General features: G+C 39.5%; 1 protein-coding gene across 2 annotated transcripts in view; it reads right to left on the bottom strand.

Moving 5' to 3' along the window:
- TAB3 (TGF-beta activated kinase 1 (MAP3K7) binding protein 3) overlaps window positions 1-24,644 on the bottom strand; it is a 112,930-nt gene that overhangs the window by 27,512 nt on the left and 60,774 nt on the right. For both annotated transcript variants that reach the window (XM_036839521.1, XM_036839522.1), the window contains one exon: window positions 1,315-1,506. In XM_036839521.1, coding sequence (XP_036695416.1) covers window positions 1,315-1,416 — 102 coding nt within the window. In that variant the 5' untranslated portion in view covers window positions 1,417-1,506. The remainder of the gene's footprint in view (window positions 1-1,314; window positions 1,507-24,644) is intronic.

The following is a 24,644-nucleotide window of genomic DNA, read 5'->3' as shown; positions in this document are numbered from 1 at the left end:
TAAGTTATCAACAAATGTTCACTGAGTTGAATTTAAAGTTCCATTCTTTCAATTTAGTAAAACGAAGACAATAAGCCTTGAAAAAATAAAGGGCTAAATAAAATTAAGTTAAAAAAACAAGGTGGGGCCCTAGAATAAGTTAGGAAGGTAACTGCTAGGAAGTTGGTTTAAACTAGAAGGGTTTCACTCCAGTGGGAAGTACCTTTGCTCTACCAGAGACCAAAATGGGGCTAAAGTAAAGAGTGGAGATTCAGACTGGAAATGTTATGTTAGAAAAAATAAAGACAAGCTATAACACAAAAACGAGACCTAGTAGAAGGGCTTGCAAACAAAGGAAGCACCTCTGTTACCACCACTGATCTATGAGTCTCTATTTGCAATTAACCTCAACTATATATAGGTTTACATTATATCCTGAGCAGCTCACACTGTAAGGGAGAGCTTGCATATTATGCAGTAACATAGAGTTTGAACTGATTGTGTAAGGAAGTCCAGTGGGCAGGACAGAAATACTGCTCCCAAAAGTCAACCAACTAGGGAAGTGCTGTAACCCAAAACACACTGCGATTCTGTGAAGGATGATGCAAAACTCAACAGGGGGAGTGTTAGGCCTATTTCTCTGTGGCCCCTTAAGTGGGAAGACACGTTCTATCAGAGATGAAAGATTTATTTCAATAGAAGACAACAAGACAAAAGTAATGTGATTAAACTAAAGAAAGTAGCCTTCCACTTAAAATTAGATATTAGTAAGCATTTACTAACTAGCAAAACAGTAAGAAAGGGAGGGAACTTTCTAAAAACTTTAAAAAATAGGCTAAAAAAGTATATAGTTTAAGAAATTATAATGATAAATTTGAACTTCAGAATTCAATTCTAAGGATTTGGGGACTGATGACACAACCCCCAAAATTTAAGAAGTGAAATGCATGAAGAATCTTTCTTTTTGCTACATGCCTTTATTCTTTTCTCTAAATCACTGGTTCTCAATGGGGGAGACTGTGCCTCCCATGGAACATGGAGATTTTGTCTCCCATGGAGACATTTTTGGTTGTCACAACTGCAGGGATACTAATGGCGTTTAGTGGGTGGAAGCCAGGGATGCTACTAAACATCCTACAACGCACAAGGCAGACCCCACAACAAACAATACATCCAGCCCAAAATGTCGACAGTGCCAAGGTTGAGAAATCCTGCTCTAAATGTTCCCCCAACATAAACAAGAAAACTTAACTGAGTTCTAGTCACTACAACACAAAGTCACCTCTAATAAGGAAAACTGTAACTTAATATCACTATCATTGGTGGGTAATCTACCTGTAACATGCACTGAGACACCACACCCTCCGGAATCTCAGGGAAACGTTGTCGGAGGTCATGGAGAACCTGCATATCAAGCTGTGGACTGTTTTGCGCCATGCCAGAGCAAATGGTGGTCAAGCTTCTCTTATGAAATGGATGCTAATCGGTCTTCCAATAGTAATGATCTTCCAATACTGCAGTCATTTTCTATTAAAACAAATTAAAGTATGGTTAAATTTAATTACATATTTCACTTTATTCAAATAGAAACCATCAATACATTAAAATGAGCAATCTAAAATAAGTATACCAAATTCTAAAGTTGGAAAATAGACAAATTCTACTTAACCAAAGATTTTTCTGATGTAATATATAGCTTAATCACTGGTTTAAAAACAACAACAACAAAATTCCCAAACCTTCAGTTCCATTTTAATGCTTCAAAAATGAAAAAAGCAGCAGCCAGATTAAAAATACAGAGTATTATTATTTGGCAACCATATTTTTCTAAGTCTTGGGAAATCCTACTTATGTATAATCACTCATGTTTTCCTAAGGGCCATCACATCACTCCTCTAAAGTGGGATAATCATTTTGATGTCTGAAGTAATAAAATCAGGCAACAGGAATTGATAATAACACCACAAACCACACATGTCCTGTTTGCCTTACATTCTCCCTCTACTCTGAAGCCAAAAGGCTTGAATTTGAAGTCTGAGTAAAGCAAACCCAATGTCTAAATGAAACTACTGGGCAAACAAAAATGGAAATGCAGAATCCTTTGTTTTCAAAGATGATGCTGGTGGTCCATCAGTAGCCAGACTTGCCTAGCTAAGGTTTCACCTAGTTCTGGTGCAACTGGCACAGGTGCAAAGATGTCAGGATTTGGGGGCACAGTTTGAGTAGAGGCAAGTGACCCCCAATCTCACTGGTATTAGTCAAGTTAAGCACCCATGTAAATAAAGGCAGCTAGTGAAGTAATAATGAAATCATAGATCAAGTGGCACCATCAAGGATCAATTAACTGACCCATTTTTTAATCTATCGCTCCCATTTTTATAAGGGGAAAAAATGTACAGTGTATATACCATATAATCTCATAATATTTCTGCTGTGATCACTCATGAGATGGTAAAATATTTTTAAGACTGAGAAGTAAACACCTGCATCTTCATAAGATGCACGGAAATCATGATTTTAAGATGCAAGTCTAAACCACACACAATAAGGGGGGGGTCATCCCACACCAAATCCGTTTCTTGCAAACAGGCCCTGAAACTTTAAATAATACCATTACCTGGGGCAATGTACAGAACTACAGAGAATATTTTAAAACCTTAAAATGCTGCAGGAAAATACTGAATTACTTTCGCTGCTTTATAATTAAGTATATAATTAAAAAATAAATACCATGTAATCTCAAATTTGACTTTCATTATAAGCAGGGAATATCATTTTGCAAGCAATCTCTTGACTTTTACTGGGCATCGAGCTCTCTCTTTTCTTCCTTCTAAGCCAAGACTGTCAAGAGTAATTACACTCTTTGTGTCTACAAGGTGGCAACAAAGCCCCTATGGATAAGACTCTGCCTAACCACAGGTAAAAATAGCTATTAGGGACTGCTTTAGTGACTTCCAACATCAACATGGAGGATATCTAGTGAATCTAAAGAAAAATCAAAATATGGGAAAAGAATAAAGATAACTTGCAATACGCACATACATATATAGGCTTTCTGGCCTCCGTATACAATTCTGCTCCCTGCAATGCATTCCTTAGTCTGCTCTAATCTGGCTCAAATCACTGTTCCACTGAAATACTCTCTTCATCATCTCTCTGCTGCTAAATTCAGAGGATTTATCTTCTGGTTCCTATGCCCCTTGACCTTTGCAGCATCTGACACTACAGATCATTCCTTCCTTTTTTCAGCCTCTATGACATCACACTAGCCTGGTTTCTTCCCACCTCTCTTGTCACATTAATGTTTGCCTGGTTTGGGCCCTAAGCCGCCTCCTCTTCTCATTCTACATCCTTGTGCCCAGTGATGACGTCCACTACTAAGGTTTCAAAAACATTTAAAGGCTGATGATTCCCAAATTACTATTAAGCACCATGCATGCTCTCTCTTAAGACTCCAGACACATAGAGTCTACTGCCTACACACAGCACCATCTGGATAAACCCAAAGACATTAGTCAATATGTACAAAAGGGAACTCCTTGCCACAATCCTTCCCCAAACACTGTGTTCTCTCTATGAATGTTACTACTATTCACTCAGTTAACAAAACCAGAAACCAGAGTGTGCTCCTTGACTTCCCATTCTTGCACAACCAACTAAACAAGAATATTAAAACAAATGGGTGATGGTGTGCACCCTGGTTCTGCCATTTAGTAGCATCTAGGAAAGATACTCAACGTTTAAGCCTTTGAAGCTTCATATTTAAAATGGAAGTAATTGTAGGGTTGTAGTAAAATTTAAAAGGCAAACAGTAATAAGTCAGGAAGCATTAGTTACTATTATTCAGGGCATGTCTGAATATTGTTCTCATCAACATTATACCAGCAACTTCCTGCTGCTCTTCCCACCTCAGGTCTTGCCTTCCCCCACATCACAGCCAGAGTATCTGTTTTCTAATCTCAACCAACAGAGCTATGTGTGATCCTGTGCATGGATGTCCCACACTGCCTCCTCTCAGGGCATTAGCCCATGATCATCCATCTGCCTGAGATACTTTTCTATCTTCTTCCCTCCCACTGCTTCTCCGAGCCATATTGATACCGTACATGTCAGTATTGGTGGCACGTCCTCCTCTAAGGAGGCTTCCACTGACAGTCACCACCACCCCCCAACTTAGTCCGGCTGCCGTAACTCTCCTCCACCTACTCTGGGCTAAAGGACCCTCCACTATGCTTCCACAGCAGGCTGTGCTTATCCTCACAGGAGCACCAAACACACTATACTGGAGCCACCTGTGTATCTGAAGGTCTCACATATAGAACTGTAGCTCCACCTAGAATGTGTTATGCCAGAGAGTGGGGACGTACTCAAAGAATGATGGGAGCTTGTTACAAGGACCTGAAAGTCAGCTTGAAGAGGCTCCCACTGACCAAATCTGTGACAATTTGAGCACCAAAACAATTAAGGACAGTAATGAATTATAGGCCTGTAGAAAAGCGGAACCCATGAGTCCTTAGCCCAATAATAAATAGTTAAATACACACATACACAAATAAAGGCGAAGGGAGGGCTTTTGCTTAGTGGAATCCAACTGGTAAATGTGTGCAGGAAGTGCTGCAGCTGGAAAAATCATCATTTTGCAGCCATCACAGTACAGACTACTTCAGTAAAGAATCATCAATGGATGCTAAATCTAGGGGGAAATTTGGATGAAGTTAGGCTATATTAATGGTCTTAAAGTGTCTCCCCAGAGAACTGCTTATTAGCTGCAAGGGAAAATTTAACTATGTAGTGCATAAATCAAACAACATCTTGGATAATCAAAATTAACATCACCAATGAGGGACAGATGGACAGCGCACACCTCCAGATGTGATACCGTGAGAAGAATATATCACTTTATAATATTCCAGTTAGGAATACGTAATCTGAAACCATTCATGAAAAAAGACAAAACCAAAATGAGAAATGTTCTATTAAAAATAAAAAGCAGGGAGTGGGAAGGTGAAAATGTCATCTTAAAAAAATGCCAATGTCATAAAAGACAAAGCCTAGAAAAATCAAAGATTAAAGGAGATACTAGAACCATGACAACTAAATCTAATGACTGATCTCAGACTGGATTCTATACTAAATGGAGAAAATGTTATAAAGAAATGAATGGATCAATTGACAAAATTGAAATGTGGACGGTACATTAGGAAAAGTATTCTACCAATGTTAAATTTATTGAATTTAATAAATTTACTGACTTGGTAATTGTGCTGTGGTTATATACCAGAATATTCCTATTTTTAGGAATTAGGCAATGAAGCATTTAGGAGTAAAGGGCAACTTTACTTTCAAATGGTTCAGGAAAAAAAATCAAATGTATGTATATATGTGCATATATACAAACATGCACACACACACATGCGCACAGAGAGAGGGAGCAAGTTACAAAAGCACAAAGGGAAAGGACTTACAACAAGATGGCAGAGTAGGAAGGCCCTGAGCTCACCTCCTCTCATGGGCACACCAAAATTACAACTATTTACAGAGCAACTATTGATAAGAAAGTCACGAATCTACCAGAAAAGATCTACAACTAAAGATATAAAGAAAGAACCACAACAAGATGAGTAGAAGAGGTAGAGTTGCAGTATACTCAAGATCCAAATCCCCAGGTGGGCAACCCACATATAGGAGGAGAATTACAACTGCAGAGATTCTCCCCAAGGAGCAAGGGGTCTGAACTCCACATGGGGCTCCCCAGCACTGGCATCCTGCACTGGGAAGACGAGCCACCAGAACATTTGGCTTTGAAGGCCAGCAGGGCTTTCCTTCCGGAGAACCAAGGGCAGTGGGAAACAGAGACTCCACTCTTAAGGGCACACACAAAATCTCACACGCTCCAGAAACCAGGGCAGAAACAGTAATTTGAAAGGAGCCTGGGTCAGACCCACCTGCTGACCTTGAAGAGTCTCCCAGAGAGGCAGGAGGCAATTGGCACTCACCCTGGGGACATAGACACTGGTGGCAGTCATTTTGGGGAGCTTGTTCTATCTTATAGACACTGTTGTTGGCAAGCATCACTTTGGAATCCTCCATCTAGCTTATGAGCCACAGGATCCCACACAATCCCTGCACCAGTACTGGGATGCCTCAGGCCAAGCAACTAACCAGGTGGGGATGCAGCCCCACCTACCAACAGAGCAGCAGTAGCCACAGGACCCACTAGGCCCCTTCCCCACCCACCAGCAGGTCAACAACAGCTCTGAGACAACTTGAGCCCCTCAGCCAGCCCCACTGGGATCCAGCCCCACTCACCAGTGGGCCAGCACCAGCTTTGGACACCACAGAACCCGCAGCCAGTCGAGTCAAGAACCGGCCCTACTTACCAGCAGGCTGACACTAGATCTGGGAACCCCGGCCCCACAACTACCCACCCCTGAACATGGATCTGCCCACCAGTAAGCCAGCACTAGCCCTAGGACACCTGGGATTCTGTAGCCAGTTGCCTCATGACCCGGCCCACCCAACCAGCAGCTGGCAACCACTGCACAAAGCAGGACCTGGTGCCCAACCAGACCAGGAGCCAGCCACACCTAGCAAAATGACATAGTCAGCCTGCCACAACAGAAGGACCCACACAGCCCACACCCCTAGAGAATAATAACTCTGGTAACCAGAGGGGAGTGCACTGCTGGAACACTTAGGATGTCTCCTACAAAAGGCCACTTCTCCAAGGTTGGGAAACATAACCAACCTACCAGATACATAGAAATAAAAATGGCAGTCAACAGAGCAACATGTTCCAATCAAAGGAATAAGATAAAACCCCAGAAGAAAAACTAAATGAAGTGGAAATAAACCATCTACCTGATAAAGAGTTCAAGGTACTGACCATAAAGTTAATCAAAGAATCGGGAGAAGAATGGATGAACACAGTGAGAAGTTTAACAAAGAGTTAGAATACATAAAGAACCACCAACAGAAATGAAGACTACAGTAACTGAAATGAAAAATACACTAGAAGAAATCAATAGTAGACTAAATGATACAGAGGAATGGATCAGCGAGCCAGAAGACAGAGCAGTGGAAATAACTGAGCTGAACAGATTAAAAAAAATAAAAATAAAACGAAATGACAACAGTTTAAGGGACTTCTAAGATATCATGAAGCATACTAACATTCGTATTATAAAGGTCCCAGAAGGATAAGACAGAGGGAAAGGGGCAGAGAACATATTTGAAGACATAACAGCTGAAAACTTCCCTAACCTGGGAAAGGAAATAGATATCCAGATCCAGGAAGCAAAGAGTCCCAAACTGGATGAACCCACAGAGGTCACACCAAGACACAATGTAATTAAACTGGCAAAAATCAAAGACAAGGATACAATATTAAAAGCAGCATGGAAAAAGCAAGAAGTTACATTCAAGGGAACTCCAATAAAGCTATTAGCTGTTTTTTCAGCAGAAACTCTGCAGGCCAAAAGCAAGTGGCATGATGTATTTAAAGTGACGAAAGGGAAAAACCTACAACCAAGAATACTCTACTCGGCAAGCCTCTCATTCACGTTTGATGGAGAGATCAAAAGTTTTACAGACAAGCAAAAGCTAAAAAAGAGTTCAGTACTACCAAACCAGCTTTACAAGAAACATTAAAGGGCCTTCTCTAAGAGAAAAAGAAAAGGCCACATCTAGAAACGTGAAAATTATGAAAAGGTGGGATCAGATCAAGATGGGCAGAGGAGTAGGACGTGGATCTCACCTTCTCCCAAAAATACATCAAAAATACATCTACGTGCAGAACGATTATCACAGAACATCTACTGAACTCTGGCAGAAGACCTCAGACTTCCAAAAGGACAAGAAAATCTCCATGTAACTGAGTAGGACAAAACTAAAAAAGAAAAAAAACAAAAGAGAGAGAGAAAGGAATCAGGAGGGATCCTGAGCCCCTGGGAGGGAGCTGTGAAAGAGGAAATGTTTCCAAACATTGGGAAGTCCCCTCACTGGCGGGAAGATCATCTGGGACAGAGGTGGAGCTTTGGAGCCTCAGAAGAGAGCGGAGAAACCAGTTTGCAGAAGGCAAAGCGGAGTGAGACCTGCAAAGACGGTCAGTGCCAACACCCAGCACTCCCCAGCCTGAGATGCTCGTACACTGGGGCAGGCGGGGGCTGGGTGCTGAGGCTCGCAGTTCAGAGGTCAGACCTGGGGAGAGCACTCAGGTTGGCTGTGTGGAGACAGCCTGAGAGGGCTAGGGTGTGATATGCCACAACCAAGGGAGTATGGGAAGAAGACTGGGCCTGCCACAGAGGCAAGGTGCTATTGTTGGGGGGCACGCAAGGAAAAGGGCAGGACCACCATAGGAGCTTCTTTCTCCGTGTGTACTCTCAGGCAATAGGGCACTGCCTGCACAAGCTTTGGGGTGGGCACGAGCCACCGCTGCCACATCAGACTCCAGAGGTGGGTGCTGATTGCTGCCACTACCGAAAATTCCGTGAGCAGACACCAACCACTGTCCCCGCATTCCTGGGAGCATGCGCAGGCCACTCACCTTCACACCCCCATCAAGGGAATAACAGCTAGCACATACTGAGGAAAGAGACAGCAAGCATCCAAAGCAAAAGCAGCCCTCACGCCAAAAAAATATTAAACCCACACAAGCTTCACGGGGATACTGCCACATATAAATAGACCTCCAAAACTACAGTAGATAATTGTTCTCCTAAACTCATAGAGTAAGAGAAATATAAGCAAAATGAAGAAGCAGAGGAACTACTCCCAGTTAAAAGGCCAAGAGAATTCCCCTGAAAGAACAAACAATGAAACAGTCCTCTTCAGTCTAATAGACACTGAGTTCAAAAAAACAGGTAAGAAAAATACCAAAGGAATTAAGAAAGGCTATCAACAGAAATGCAGATTACTGTAAAAAGGACCTAGAAACTATAAGAAGGAGCCAAGAAAAATTAGAAAATTCATCTGCCAAGACAAAAGCTGAACTAAAAGCAACGAATAGCAGAATGAATAATGCAGGAGAAAGAATAAGCGATCTAGAAGATAGAAGAATGGAAATTAATCAAAACAGCACACAGAAAGCCAAATGAAAAAAAAGAAAACAATATAAGAGACCTATGGGATAACATAAACATGCCAATCTAAGCATAATAGGGATTCCAAAAGGAGAAGAAAGAGAAAAGGGGATTGAAAATGTATGTGAAGAAATTATGGCTGAAAACTTCCCAAACCTAAAGAAGGAACCAGATATCCAGCTATAGGAAGCACAGAGGTTCTCAAACAAGATGAACCCAAACAAACCTACACCAAGACATATTGTAATAAAGATGGCCAAAGTTCAAGAGAGGATTCTAAAGGCAGCAAGAGAAAAACAAAGAGTCAATTACAAGGGAACCCCCATAAGGCTATCAGCTGATTTCTCTACAGAAACAATGCAGGCCAGAAGGGAGTGGCAAAATATATTCAAAGTCTTGAAAGAGAAAAATCTGCAACCTAGAATACTCTACCCACCAGGATTATCATTTAGAATAAGAGGTGAGATAAAGAATTTCTCAGACAAGCAAAAACCAAAAGAATACAGCAATACTAAACCTATCCTAAAAGAAATAATGAAAGGTCTTCTCTGAATAGAAAAGAAGCAAGAAGATATTAGGAAGGAGTAAATCACAATTGGAAACTAAATTACTTAAATAAGCCAGTATACAGATCAAAAAGGGGAAAAAAAACCTATTTGTGAAAGTGTTGATAAACAGAAGGAATGGCAAAAGGGTAAACATGAAGATGTAAAAAAGGACATCAGAATCATAAAATGTGGGGAAAGAGAGTTAAAAAATGTAGATTCTTTTTTTTCTTAGAATGTGTTTGAGCTTATATGACTATCAGTCGAAAAGAAGCAGATATAGGAAGGGATTAACATACCTGAAAAACAGGGCAACCACAAATCAAAAACATACAGTAGATTCACAAAAACCAAAAAGAAGAGAACACAAGCAAAAAATCAAACCACAAAAAGAAAAACAGAAAGAAAAAGAAAGGAACAAAGCAGAAACATAGAATCCACTGGAAAACAAGGGTTAAAATGGCAATAAACACATATGTATCAATAATTACCTTAAATGTCAAAGGACTGAATGCTCCAATCAAAAGACATAGGGTGGCAGACTGGATAAAAAAAACAGCAGCCTACAATATGCTGCCTATAAGAGATCCACCTTAGGGCAAAGGACACAGAGATTGAAAGTGAGGGGATGAAGAAAAATATTTCATGCAAACGGAAATGACAAGAAAGCAGGAGTCGCACTACTCATATCAGACAAAATAAACTTGAAAACAAAGGCCATAAAGAAAGATAAAGAAGGATACTACATAATGATAAAAGGATCAACAAAAGAAGAGGATCTTACACTCATGAACATATATGCACCTAATATAGGAGCACCCAAACACATAAAACAAATACTAACAAACATAAATGGAGAAATTGAAGGGAATACAATAATAGTAGGAGACTTTAACACCCCACTCATATCAATGGACACGTCTTCTAGACAGAAAAATCAATAAGGCGACAGAGGTCCTAAATGATACAACAGTTAGACTTAATTGATATTTTCAGGACATTACATCCAAAAAAACAGAATACACATTCCTTTCAAGTGCACATGGAACATCCTCTAGGACTGGGCACATACCAGGGCACAAAACTAACCTCAACAAAGTTAAGAGTATAGAAATTACTTCAAGCATCTTCTCTGACCACAATGGCATGAAACTAGAAAAAAACCGCAAGAGAAGAAATGACCAAAAAAAGACTACATGGAGACTAAACAACATGCTACTAAAAAAACCAATGAGTCGGGACTTCCCTGATGGTGCAGTGGTTAAGAATCTGCCTGCCAATGCAGGGGACACGGATTTGATCCCTGGTCTGGGAAGATTCCACATGCTGCAGAGCAACTAAGCCCATGCACCACAACTACTGAGCCTGCGCTCTAAAGCCCGCGAGCCACAACTACTGAGCCCACACACCGCAACTACTGAAGCCACACGCCTAGAGCCCGTGCTCTGCAACAAAGAGAAGCCACCGCAATGAGAAGCCTGCACACCGCAACAAAGAGTAGCCCCCACTTGCTGCAACTAGAGAAAGCCTGCACACAGCAACGAAGACCCAACACAGCCAAAAATAAATTAATTAACTAATTAAAAAATACCAAAAACAAAAACCAGTGAGTCAATGACGAAATGAAAAACAAAATTAAAAAATACCTTGAGACAAATGACAATAAAAACACAATCATACAAAATCTTTGGGATACAGCAAAAGCAGTTCCTAAGGGAAGTTCATAGGGATACAGGCCTTCCTCAAAAAACAAGAAAAATCTCAAATAAACAACCTAACCTACCACCTAAAAGAATTAGAAATAGAAGAACAAACAAAACCTGGGGGGATTGGTTCAAGATGGCAGAGTAGAAGGACGTGCTCTCACTCCCTCTTGCGAGAGCACCGGAATCACAACTAACTGCTGAACAATCATTGACAGGAAGACACTGGCACTCACCAGAAAAGATACCCCACATCCAAAGACAAAGGAGAAGCCACAGTGAGATGGTAGGAGGGGTGCAATCACAATAAAATCAAATCCCATAACTGCTGGGTGGGTGACTCACAAACTAGAGAACACTTATACCACAGAACTCTACCCACTGGAGTGAAGGTTCTGAGCTCCACATCAGGCTTCCCAACCTGGGGGTACGGCAACAGGAGGAGGAATTCCTACAGAATCAGCCTTTGAAGGCTAGTGGGATTTGACTGCAGGACTTCAACAAGACTGGGGGAAACAGAGACTCCACTCTTGGATGGCACACATAAAGCAGTGTGTGCATCGGGACTCAGGGGAAGGAGCAGTGACCCCAGGGGAGACTGAACCAGACCCACCTGCTAGTGTCAGAGGGTCTCCCGCAGAGGCGGGGGGTGGCTGTGTCTCACCGTGAGGACAAGGATACTGGCAGCAGAAGTTCTGGGAAGTACTCCTTGGCATGAACCCTCCCAGAGTCTGTTATTAGCCCCACCAAAGAGCCCAGTAGGCTCCAGTGTTGGGTCGCCTCAGGCCAAACAACCAACAGGGAGGGAACCCAGCCCCACCCATCAGCAGACAAGTGAATTAAAGATTTACTGAGCTCTACCTACCACCAGTCCCTCCCATCAGGAAACTTGCACAAGCCTTTTAGATAGCCTCACCCACCAGAGGGCAGACAGGAGAAGCAAGAAGAACTACAATCCTGCAGCCTGTGGAACAAAAACCACATTCACAGCAAGATAGACAAGATGAAAAGGCAGAGGGCTATGTACCAGATAAAGGAACAAGATAAAACCCCAGAAAAACAACTAAATGGAGATAGGCAACCTTCCAGAAAAAGAATTCACAATAAAGATAGTAAAGATGATCCAGGACCTCGGAAAAAGAATGGAGGCAAGAAACGTTGCAAGATGCAAGAAATGTTTAACAAAGACCGAGAAGAATTAAAGAACAAACAGAGATGAACAATACAATACCTGAAATAAAAAATACACTAGAAGGAATCAATAGCAGAATAACTGAGGCAGAAAAACGGGTAAGTGACCTGGAAAACAGAATGGTGGAATTCACTGCCAAGGAACAGAATAAAGAAAAAAGAATGAAAAGAAATGAAGACAGCCAAAGAGACCTCTGGGACAACATGAAATGCAACAACATTTGCATTATAGGGGTCCCAGAAGGAGAAGAGAGAGAGAAAGAACCGGAGAAAATATTTGAAGAGATTATAGTCGAATACTTCCGTAACATGGGAAAGAAAATAGACACCCAAGTCCAGGAAGTGCAGAGAGTCCCATACAGGATAAACCCAAGGAGAATCATGCCGAGACACATAGTAATCAAATGGGCAAAAATTAAAGACAAAGAAAATTTACTGAAAGCAAAAAGGGAAAACCGACAAATAACATACAGGGGAATTCCCATAAGGTTAACAGCTGATTTCTCAGCAGAAACTCTGCAAGCCAGAAGAGAGTGGCATGACATATTTAAAGTGATGAAAGGGAAGAACCTACAACCAAGATTACTATACCCCGCAAGGATCTCATAACCATTCGATGGAGAAATCAAAAGTTTAAAGACAAGCAAAAGCTAAGAGAATTCAGCACCACAGCAAATGCTAAAGGAACTTCTCTAAGTGGGAGACACAAGAGAAGAAAAGGACCTAAAACACAAACCCATAACAATTAAGAAAATGGTAATAGGAACATACATATCGATAATTACCTTAAACGTGAATGGATTAAATGCTTCAACCAAAAGACACAGACTGGCTGAATGGATACAAAAACAAGACCCATATATATGCTGTCTACAAGAGAACCACTTCAGACCTACGGGCACATACAGATTGAAAGTGAGGGGATGGAAAAAGATATTCCATGCAAATGGAAATCAAAAGAAAGCTGGAGTAGCAATACTCATATCAGATAAAATAAACCTTAAAATAAAGAATGTTACAAGGACAAGGAAGGACACTACATAATGATCAAGGGCTCAATCCAAGAAGAAGATATAACAATTATAAATATATATGCACCCAACATAGGAGCACCTCAATACATAAGGCAACTGCTAACAGCTATAAAAGAGGAAATCGACAGTAACACAATAATAGTGGGGGACTTTAACACCTCACTTACACCAACGGACAGATCATCCAAACAGAAAATTAATAAGGGAACACAAGCTTTAAATGACACAACAGACCAGATAGATCTAATTGATATTTATAGGACATTCCACTCCAAAACAGCAGATTATGCTTTCTTTTCAAGTGTGCACGGAACATTCTCCAGGATAGATCACGTCTTGGGTCACAAATCAAGCCTCAGTAAATTTAAGAAAACTGAAATCATATCAAAAATATTTTCTGACCACACGCAGTGAGATTAGAAATCAATTACACGGAATAAAATGTAAGAAACACAAACATATGGAGGCTAAACAATACGTTACTAAAAAACCAAGAGATCACTGAACAAATCAAAGAGGAAATCAAAAAATACCTGGAGAAAAATGACAATGAAAACACGACGATCCAAAACCTATGGGATGCAGCAAAAACAGTTCTAAGAGGGAAGTTTATAGCAATAAAATCCTACCTCAAGAAACAACGAACATCTCAAATAAACAATCTAACCTTACACCAAAAGGAACTAGAGAAAGAAGAACAAAACCCAAAGTTAGTAGAAGGAAAGAAATCATAAAGATCAGAGCAGAAATAAATGAAACAGAAACAAAGAAAAGAACAGCAAAGATCAATAAAACTAAAAGCTGGTTCTTTGAGAAGATAAACAAAATTGATAAACCATTAGCCAGACTCATCAAGAAAAAGAGGGAGAGGACTCAAATCAATAAAATTAGAAATGAAGAAGGAGAAGTTACAACAGACACCGCAGAAATACAAAGCATCCTAAGAGACTACTACAAGTAACTCTATGCCAATAAAATGGACAACCTGGAAGAAATGGACAAATTCTTAGAAAGGTATAACCTTCAAAGACTGAACCAGGAAGAAATAGAAAATATGAACAGACCAATCAAGTAATGAAATTGAAAGTGTGATTAAAAATCTTCCAACAAACAAAAGTCCAGGACAAGATGGCTTCACAGGTGAATTCTATCAAACATTTAGAGAAGAGCTAACATCCATCCTTCTCAAACTCTTCCAAACAACTGCAGAGGAAGGAACACTCCCAAACTCATTCTATGAGGCCACCATCACCCTGATACCAAAACCAGAGAAAGATACTACAAAAAAAGAAAATTACAGCCCAATATCACTGATGAATATAGACACAAAAATCCACAACAAAATACTAGCAAACAGAATCCAACAACACATTAAAAGGATCACACACCATGATTAAGTGGGATTTATCCTAGGGATGCAAGGATTCTTCAATATACACAAATCAATCAATGTGATATACCATATTAACAAAATGAAGAATAAAACCATATGATCATATCAATAGATGCAGTAAAAGCTTTTGACAAAATTCAACACCCATCTATGATAAAAACTCTGCAGAAAGTGGGCATAGAGGGAACCTACCTCAACATAATAAAGGCCATATACGACAAACCCACAGCAAACATCATTCTCAATGGTGAAAAACTGAAAGCATTTCCTCTAAGATCAGGAACAAGACAAGGATGTCCACTCTCACCAGTATTATTCAACACAGTTTTGGAAGTCCTAGCCACAGCAATCAGAGAAGAAGAAGAAATAAAAGGAATACAAATTGGAAAAGAAGTAAAACTGTCACTGTTTGCAGATGACATGATACTATACATAGAGAATCCCAAAGATGCTACCAGAAAGCTACTAGAGCTAATCAATGAATTTGGTAAAGTAGCAGGATACAAAATTAATGCACAGAAATCTCTTGCATTCCTATACACTAATGATGAAAATTCTGAAAAAGAAATTAAGGAAACACTCCCATTTACCACTGCAACACAAAGAATAAAATACCTAGGAATAAACCTACCTAGGGAAACAAAAGACCTGTATGCAGAAAACTATAAGACACTGATGAAAGAAATTAAAGATGATACCAACAGATGGAGAGATATGCCATGTTCTCAGATTGGAAGAATCAATATTGTGAAAATGAGTACACTACCCAAAGCAATCTACAGATTCGATGTAATCCCCATCAAATTACCAATGGCATTTTTTACAGAACTAGAACAAAAAATCTTAAAATTTGTATGGAGACACAAAAGACCCCAAATAGCCAAAGCAGTCTTGAGGGAAAAAAAAAACAGAGCTGGAGGAATCAGACTCCCTGACTTCAGACTATACTACAAAGCTACAGTAATCAAAACAATATGGTACTGGCACAAAAACAGAAACACAGGGCTTCCCTGGTGGCGCAGTGGTTGAGAATCTGCCTGCCAATGCAGGGGACACGGGTTCGAGCCCTGGTCTGGGAGGATCCCACATGCCGTAGAGCAACTGGGCCCGTGAGCCACAACTGCTGAGCCTGCGCATCTGGAGCCTGTGCTCCGCAGCGGGAGAGGCCACGATAGTGAGAGGCCGCGCACCGCGATGAAGAGTGGCCCCCACTTGCCACAGCTGGAGAAAGCCCTCGCGCAGAAACGAAGACCCAACACGGCCAAAAATAAATAAATAAATTTAAAATTGAGGTTATTAAAAAAAAAAAAACAGAAACACAGATCAATGGAACAGGATAGAAAGCCCAGAGATAAACCCACGCACCTATGGTCAACTAATCTATGACAAAGGAGGCAAGGATATACCATGGAGAAATGACAGACTCTTCAATAAGTGGTGCTGGGAAAACTGGACAGCTACATGTAAAAAAATGAAATTAGAACACTCCCCAACACCATACACAAAAATAAACTCAAAAAGGATTAGAGACCTAAATGTAGGACCAGACACTATAAAACTCTTAGAGGAAAACATAGGAAGAACACTCTTTGACATAAATCGCAGCGAGATCTTTTTGATCCACCTCCTAGAGTAATGGAAATAAAAGCAAAAATAAACAAATGGGACCTAATGAAACTTCAAAGCTTTTGCAAAGCAAAGGAAACTACAAACAAGCCAAAAGGCAACCCTCAGAATGGGAGAAAATATTTGCAAACGAAGCAACTGACAAAGAATTAATCTCCAAAATATACAGGCAGCTCATGCAGCTCAATGTCAAAAAAACAAACAACCCAATCCAAAAATGGGCAGAAGACCTAAATAGACGTTTCTCCAAAGAAGACATACAGATGGCCAAGAAGCACATGAAAAGCTGCTCAATATCACTAATTATTAGAGAAATGCAAATCAAAACTACAATGAGGTATCACCTCACACCAGTGAGAATGGGCATCATCGGTAAATCTAGAAACATAAATGCTGGAGAGGGTGTGGAGAAAGGGGAACCCTTTTGCACTGTTGGTAGGAATGTAAATTGATATAGCCACTGTGGAGAACAGTATGGAGATTCCTTAAAAAACTAAAAATAGAATTACCATATGACCCAGCAATCTCACTACTGGACATATACCCAGAGAAAACCATAATTCAAAAAGAGACATGCACCCCAATGTTCACTGCAGCACTATTTACAATAGCCCGGTCATGGAAGCAACGTAAATGCCCACTGACAGACGAATGGATAAACAAGATGTGGTACATATATACAATGGAATATTACTTAGCCACAAAAAGGAACGAAATTGGGTCATTTGTACAGACGTGGATGGATCTAGAGACTGTCATACAGAGTGAAGTAAGTCAGAAAGATGAAAACAAATATCGTATATTAACACATATATGTGAAACCTAGAAAAATGGTACAGATGAACTGGTTTACAGGGCAGAAATTGAGACACAGATGTAGAGAACAAACGTATGGACACCAAGGGGGGAAAGTTGCAGGTGGTGGTGGTGGTGTGATGAATTGTGAGATTGGGATTGACGTATATACACTAATATGTATAAAATGGATAACTGATAAGAACCTGCTGTATAAAAAAATAAATAAAATTCAAAAATTCAAGAAAAACCAAAAAACAGAACCTTAAGTCAGCGGAAGGAAGGAAATAATAAAGATCAGAGAGGAAATAAATAAAATAGAGATTAAAAAAACAATAGAAAAAAAAATCAAGAAAACCAAGAGCTGGTTCTTTGAAAGGGTAAACAAAATTGAGAAACCTCTGGCCACGCTCACCAAAAAGAAAAGAGAGAATGCAAATAAAATAAGAAATGAAAAAGAAGGAATCTCATCTGATACCACAGAAATACAAAAAACCATAAGAGAATACCAAGAACAATTATATGTCAACAAATTTGACAACCTAGAAGAAATGGACAACTTTCTTGAAACATATAGCACACCAAAACTGAATCAAGGAGAAACAGATAATTTGAACAGACCAATCACTAGAAGTGAAATAGAATCTGTAATTTTAAAAAACTCCCTACAAACTAAAGTCCTGGACCAGTTGGCTGGACTGGGGAATTCTTCCAAACATACCAAGAAGAAGTTATACCAATCCTCAAACTCTTCCATAAGACTGAAGAGGAGGGAACACTCCCAAAGACATTCTATGAAGCCACCATCACACTGATAACAAAACCAGACAAAGATATCACCAAAAAACAAAATTACAGGCCAATAACTTTGATGAATATAGATGCAAAAAATCTCAACAAAATATTAGCAAACCGAATCCAAAAATACATTAAAAAGATCATACACCACCACCAAGTGGGATTCACCCCAAGTTCACAAGGATGGTTCAACATCTGCAAATCAATCAATGTAATACACCGCATTAACAAAAGAAAAGTCAACAACCACATCATCTCAATAGATGCAGAAAAAGCATTTGACAAAATTCAACATCCATTCATGACAAAAACTCTTAACAAAGTGGGTATAGAGGGAACATATCTCAACATAATAAAAACCATTTATGAAAAACCCACAGCCAATATAATACTCAACAGTGAAAAGTTGAAAGCCTTCCTGCTAAAATCTGGAACAAGATAAGGATGCCCACTCTCATCTCTTCTATTCAACATAGTATTGGAAGTCCTAGCCACAGGAATCAGACAAGAAAAAGAAATAAAAGGTATCCAAATTGGAAAGGAAGAGGTAAAACTGTAACTATATGCAGATGATATGATACTATATATAGAAAACCCTAAGGACACTACAGAAAAACTACTAGATCTGATAAATGAATTCAGCAAAGTAGCAGGATACAAGATTAACATTCAGAAATCAGTTGCATTTCTTTACACTAACAATGAAATATCAGAAAAGGAATGTAAAAAACAGTATCTTTCAAAAATCACACTAAAAACAAAAACAAAAAAGAAACCTAGGAATAAACCTGACCAAGGAGGTGAAAGACTTATACACTGAGAACTATAAAACATTAATAAAGGAAGTTAAAGAGGATTCAAAGAAATGGAAAGATATCCCATGCCCTTGGACTGGAAGAATTAATATTGTTAAAATGGCAATACTACCCAAAGCAATCTACAGACTAAACACAATCCCTATCAAATTACCCATGACATTTTTCACACAACTAGAACAAATAATCCAAAAATTCATATGGAAACATAAAGACCCAGAATTGAAAAAGCAATCCTGACAGAAAAAACGAAGCAGGAGGCATAACCCTCCCAGACTTCAGACAATACTACAAAGCTACAGTAATCAAAACAGTATGGTATTGGTACCAAAAAAACACATACATATCAATGGAACTGAACAGAGAGCCCAGAAATAAAGCCACACACCTATGGTCAATTAATCTTTGACAAAGGAGGCAAGACTATACAGTGGAGAAAAGAGTTTGTTCAGCAAGTGGTGTTGGGAGAGTTGGACAGCTGCATGTAAATCAATCACGTTAGAACACACCCTCACACCATGCACAAAAATAAACTCAAAATGGCTTGAAGACTTAGATATAAGACATGACACCATAAAACTCCTGGAAGAGAGCATAGGCAAAACATTCTCTGACATAAATCGAATCAGTGTTTTCTTAGGTCAGTCTCCCAAGGCAATAGAAATAAAAACAAAAATAAACAAATGGGGCCGAATCAAATTTACAAGCTTTTGCACAGCAAAGGAAACCATATAAAAATGAAAAGACAACCTACGGAACAGGAGAAAATATTTGCAAATGATGCAACTGACAAGGGCTTAACTTCCAAAATATACAAACAGCTCATATAACTCAACAACAACAAAAACAAACAACCCAATTGAAAAATGGGCAGAAGACCTTAATAGACATTTCTCCAAAGAAGACATACAAGGACTTCCCTTGTGGTCCAGTGGCTAAGACTCCACACTCCCAATGCAGGGGGCCCACGTTTGATCCCTGGTCAGGGAACTAGACCCACATGCTGCAACTAAGAGTTCGCATGCCGCCACTAAAAAGATCCCGCACACTACAACGAAGATCCCACAGGCGGTAACAAAGATCTCGCATGCCGCAACTAAGACCTGATGCAGCCAAATAAATTAGTTAATTAAATAAAATAAAATAAAATAAAAAAGAAGACGTAGAGATGGCCAGTAGGCACATGAAAAAATGCTCAATGTCATTATCAGAGAAATGAAAATCAAAATTACAATGTGGTACCACCTCACACTGGTCAGAATGGCCATCATTAAAAATTTTACAAATAACAAATGCTGGAAAGGGTGTGAAGAAAAAGGAACCCTCCTACAATGTTGGTAGGCATGTAAGTTGGTGTAGCCACTATGGAAAACAGTATGGAGGTTCCTTAGAAAACTAAAAATAGAATTACCATATGATCCAGCAATCCCACTCCTAGGCATATACCCAGACAAAACTATAATTCAAAAAGATACATGCACCCCTATGTTCACAGCAGCACTATTCACAATAGCCAAGACATGGCAACAACCTTAATGTCCACTGACAGATGAATGGATAAAGAAGATGTGGTACATATATACAATGGAATACTACTCAGCCATAAAAAAGAATGAAACAATGCCATTTGCAGTGACATGGATGCAACTAGATATTATCATACTAAGTGAAATATGTCAGAAAGAGAAAGACAAATGCCATATGATATCACTTATATGAGGAATCTAAAATATGGCACAGATGAACCTATCTACAAAACAGAAACAGACTCAGACATAGAGAATAGACCAGTGGTTGCCAAGGGGGAATGCGGGAGGGAGAGGGATGGACAGGGAGTTTGGGGTTAGTAGATGCAAACTATTACATTTAGAATGGATAAACAACAAGGTCCTACTGTATAGCACAGGGAACTATATCCAATCTCCAGGGATAAAGCATAATGGAAAAGAATATAAAAAAGAATGTATATATGTTTATAACTGAGTCACTTTGCTGTACAGCAGATATTAGCACATTGTAAATTAACTATACTTCAATTAAAAAAAAGAAAATTATGAAAATAAAAAGCTCATTGGTAAAGGCAAATATGCAGTAAAGGTAGTAAATCAACCAAGTACAAAGCTAGTAGGAAGTTCAAAAGGCAAAAGTAGTAAAATCATCTATATCCTCAATAAGGGATACAAAAACAAAAAGATGTAAAATAATATGTCAAAAACAGTAATTATGGGGGGAGATGAGTAAAAATAAAGGGTTGTTAAGATGCATTTGAAATTAAGAGATCAGCAAGTTGAAACAATCATGTATATATATAGATAGCTATATATAAACTTCATGGTAACCACAAACCAAAAACTCTATAACAGATAGAACACAAAAAGGAGAAAGGAATCCAAACATAACACTAAAGATAGTCATCAAATCAAAGGGTAGGAGAAAACAAGAAGGAACAAAAAATAACCACAAAAATAACCCCAAAACAACTTACAAAATGGCAGTAAGTATATACCTATCAATAATTACTTTATTTCATTTTATTTATTTATTTATATTTTTGGCTGCATTGGGTCTTCGTTGCTGCGTGCCGGCTTTCTCTAGTTGTGGCAAGCGGGGGCTACTCTTCGTTGTGGTGCATGGGTTTCTCATTGTGGTGGCTTCTCTTGTTGCGTGTGGATCACGGGCTCTAGGCATGCGGGCTTCAGTAATCATGGTGCATGGCCTCTAGAGCACAGGTTCAGTAGTTGTGGCGTACAGGCTTAGCTGCTCCGCAGCATGAGGGATCTTCCCGGATCAGGGCTCGAACCCGTGTCCCCTGCATTGGCAGGCGGATTCTTAACCACTGCACCACCAGGGAAGCCCCTCAATAATTACTTTAAATGTAAATGGACTAAATTCTCCAATCAAAAGACACAGAATGGCCGAACAGATACAAAAACAAGAACCATATATATGCTGCCTATAAGAGACTCACTTCAGATTTCAAGACACACAGACTGAAAGAGAGAGAATGGAAAAAAGTGTTCCATGCAAATGGAAATCAAAAGAAAGCCAGGGAAGCAACAGACACATAGATCAACAGAACCGAAGAGAGAGCCCAGAAATAAACCCACACACACATGGTCAATTAATCTATGACAAAGGAGAAAACACAGTTTCTTCAATAAATGGTATTGGGAAAACGGGACAGCTACATATAAAGGAATGAAATTAGAACATTTTCTCACACCATATATAAAAACAAACTCAAAATAGATTAAAGACCTAAATATAAGACCGGAAACCATAAAACTCCTGGAGGAAAACATAAGCGGAACACTTCTTGACATAAATCATAGCAACATTTTTCTGGATCTGTCTCCTAAAGCAAAAAAACAAAAACAAAAATAAATAAATGGGACATAATTAAACTTAAAAGCTTTTACACAGCAAAGAAAACCATCGACAAAAGAAAAAGACAACCTACTGAATGGGAGAAAATATTTGCAAATGATACGACCGATAAGGAGTTAATATCCAACATATACAAAGAGCTCATACAACCCAATATCCAAAGAAACAAATAACCCAATTAAAAAATGGGCAGAAGACCTGAATAGACAATTTTGCAAAGAAGACATGCAGATGGTCAACAGGCACATGAAAAGATGCTCAACACTGCTAATCGTCAAAGAAATGCAAATCAAAACCACAATGAGATATCACCTCACACCTGTCAGAATGTCCATCATCAAAAAGACAACAAATTAACGAGTGCCAGCAAGGATGTAGAGAAAAGGGAACCCTTGTACACTGTTAGTGGGAATGTATATTGGCACAGCCACTGGAGAAAACAGTATGGAGGTTCCTTAGAAAGCTGAAAATAGAGTTACCATGTGATCCAGTAACTGCACTCCTGGATATATATCCAAAGAAAACAAAAACACTAATTTGAAAAGATACGTGCACCCCAATGTTCACAGCAGCATTACTTACAATAGCCTAAGTGTCCATCAAAAGATGAATGGATGGGCTTCCCTTGTGGCGCAGTGGTTGAGAATCTGCCTGCCAATGCAGGGGACACGGGTTCGAGCCCTGGTCTGGGAAGATCCCACATGCCGCGGAGCGGCTGGGCCTGTGAGCCACAATTACTGAGCCTGCGCGTCTGGAGCCTGTGCTCCGCAACAAGAGAGGCCGCGATGGTGAGAGGCCCGCGCACTGCGATGAAGAGTGGCCCCCGCTTGCCACAACTGGAGAAAGCCCTCGCACAGAAACGAAGACCCAACAAAGCCATAAATAAGATAAAAAAAAAAAAAAAGATGAATGGATAAAAATGATGTGAGATATAAATTATATCTATATCTATATATAGATAGATACATAATGGAATACTACTCAACCATAAAAAAAGAAAGAAAATTTGCAATTTGCAACAACATAGATGGACCTGAAGGGTATTATGCTTAGTGAAATGAGTCAGACAGAGAAAGAGAAATATGTATGTTATCACTTATATGCGGAATCTAAAAAATAAAACAAACTAGTGAATATAACAAAACAGAAACAGACTCACAGATATAGAGAACGAAGCAGTAGTTACCAATGGGGAGAGGAAAGCGGAGAGGGGCAAAATAGGGGTAGGGGATAAGAAGTACAACAAACTACTATGTATAAAATAAATAAGCTACAAGAATATATTGTACAGCACAGGGAATATAGCCAATATTTTATAATAACTATAAATGGAGTATAATCTATAAAAATTTGAATCACTATGTCATACACCTGAAACTAATATAATATTGTAAATCAACTATAACTCAATTTTTTAAAAAAGCACACAGGAAAAAATGTTAACAGTACATGAATCTGGATAAAGGGCATACAGTGTTCTTTGTACTATACTTATTATTACAACTTCTTTAAGTTTAGAATTATTTTCCAAATACAAAGCCAAAACAAGACAAAAACCAAACAGAAAGCCTGTAGTTCTATTCAGGGATTATCCCTTGTTCACCACTGCATTTCCAGAACCTGACCTAGTACCTGCTCAAATGTTTGTTAAATAATGAAGAATTGATTTAATGATACTGAACCAGTCTAGCTAGTAAGACAGAAAAATATATAGATGGACCTTGCCCGCTACCTTCTGCACACCCCACCCCCCAATAAAATATTGGGGGATCAGAGATCAACTATATAATGACTTGTGAATGCTTAGAGAAATGAGAAATAGGTTTAGGTTACTGAATCAGTGGGTATATTTTTCTAGTTTGCCCCTTTTATTTTTTATTTTTATTTTTTATTATTATTTATTTTATTTATTTATTTTTGGCTGCGTTGGGTCTGTGTTGCTGTGCGCGGGCTTTCCCTAGCTGTGGTGAGCAGGGGCTACTCTTCGTTGCGGTGTGCGGGCTTCTCATTGCGGTGGCTTCTCTTGTTGCAGAGCACGGGCTCCAGGTGCCCAGGCTTTAGGAGTTGTGGCTCATGGACTCTGGAGCGCAGGCTCAGTAGTTGTGGCACACGGGCTTAGTTGCTCCGCAGCATGTGGGATCTTCCTGGACCAGGGCTCGAGCCTGTGTCCCCTGTATTGGCAGGCAGATTCTTAACCACTGCGCCACTAGGGAAGCCCCTAGTTTGCCCCTTTTAAAGCACCCCAAATCTGAAATGCGAAGCGATTCTACCAGTTTAACAATCTAGGCTTTAATTTAA

This window comes from Balaenoptera musculus, chromosome X (assembly GCF_009873245.2).
Source record: "Balaenoptera musculus isolate JJ_BM4_2016_0621 chromosome X, mBalMus1.pri.v3, whole genome shotgun sequence".
Taxonomy (NCBI): domain Eukaryota; kingdom Metazoa; phylum Chordata; class Mammalia; order Artiodactyla; family Balaenopteridae; genus Balaenoptera; species Balaenoptera musculus.
The sequence above is the reverse complement of the archived record's forward strand: the minus strand, read 5'-3'. Positions and strand labels throughout refer to the sequence as shown.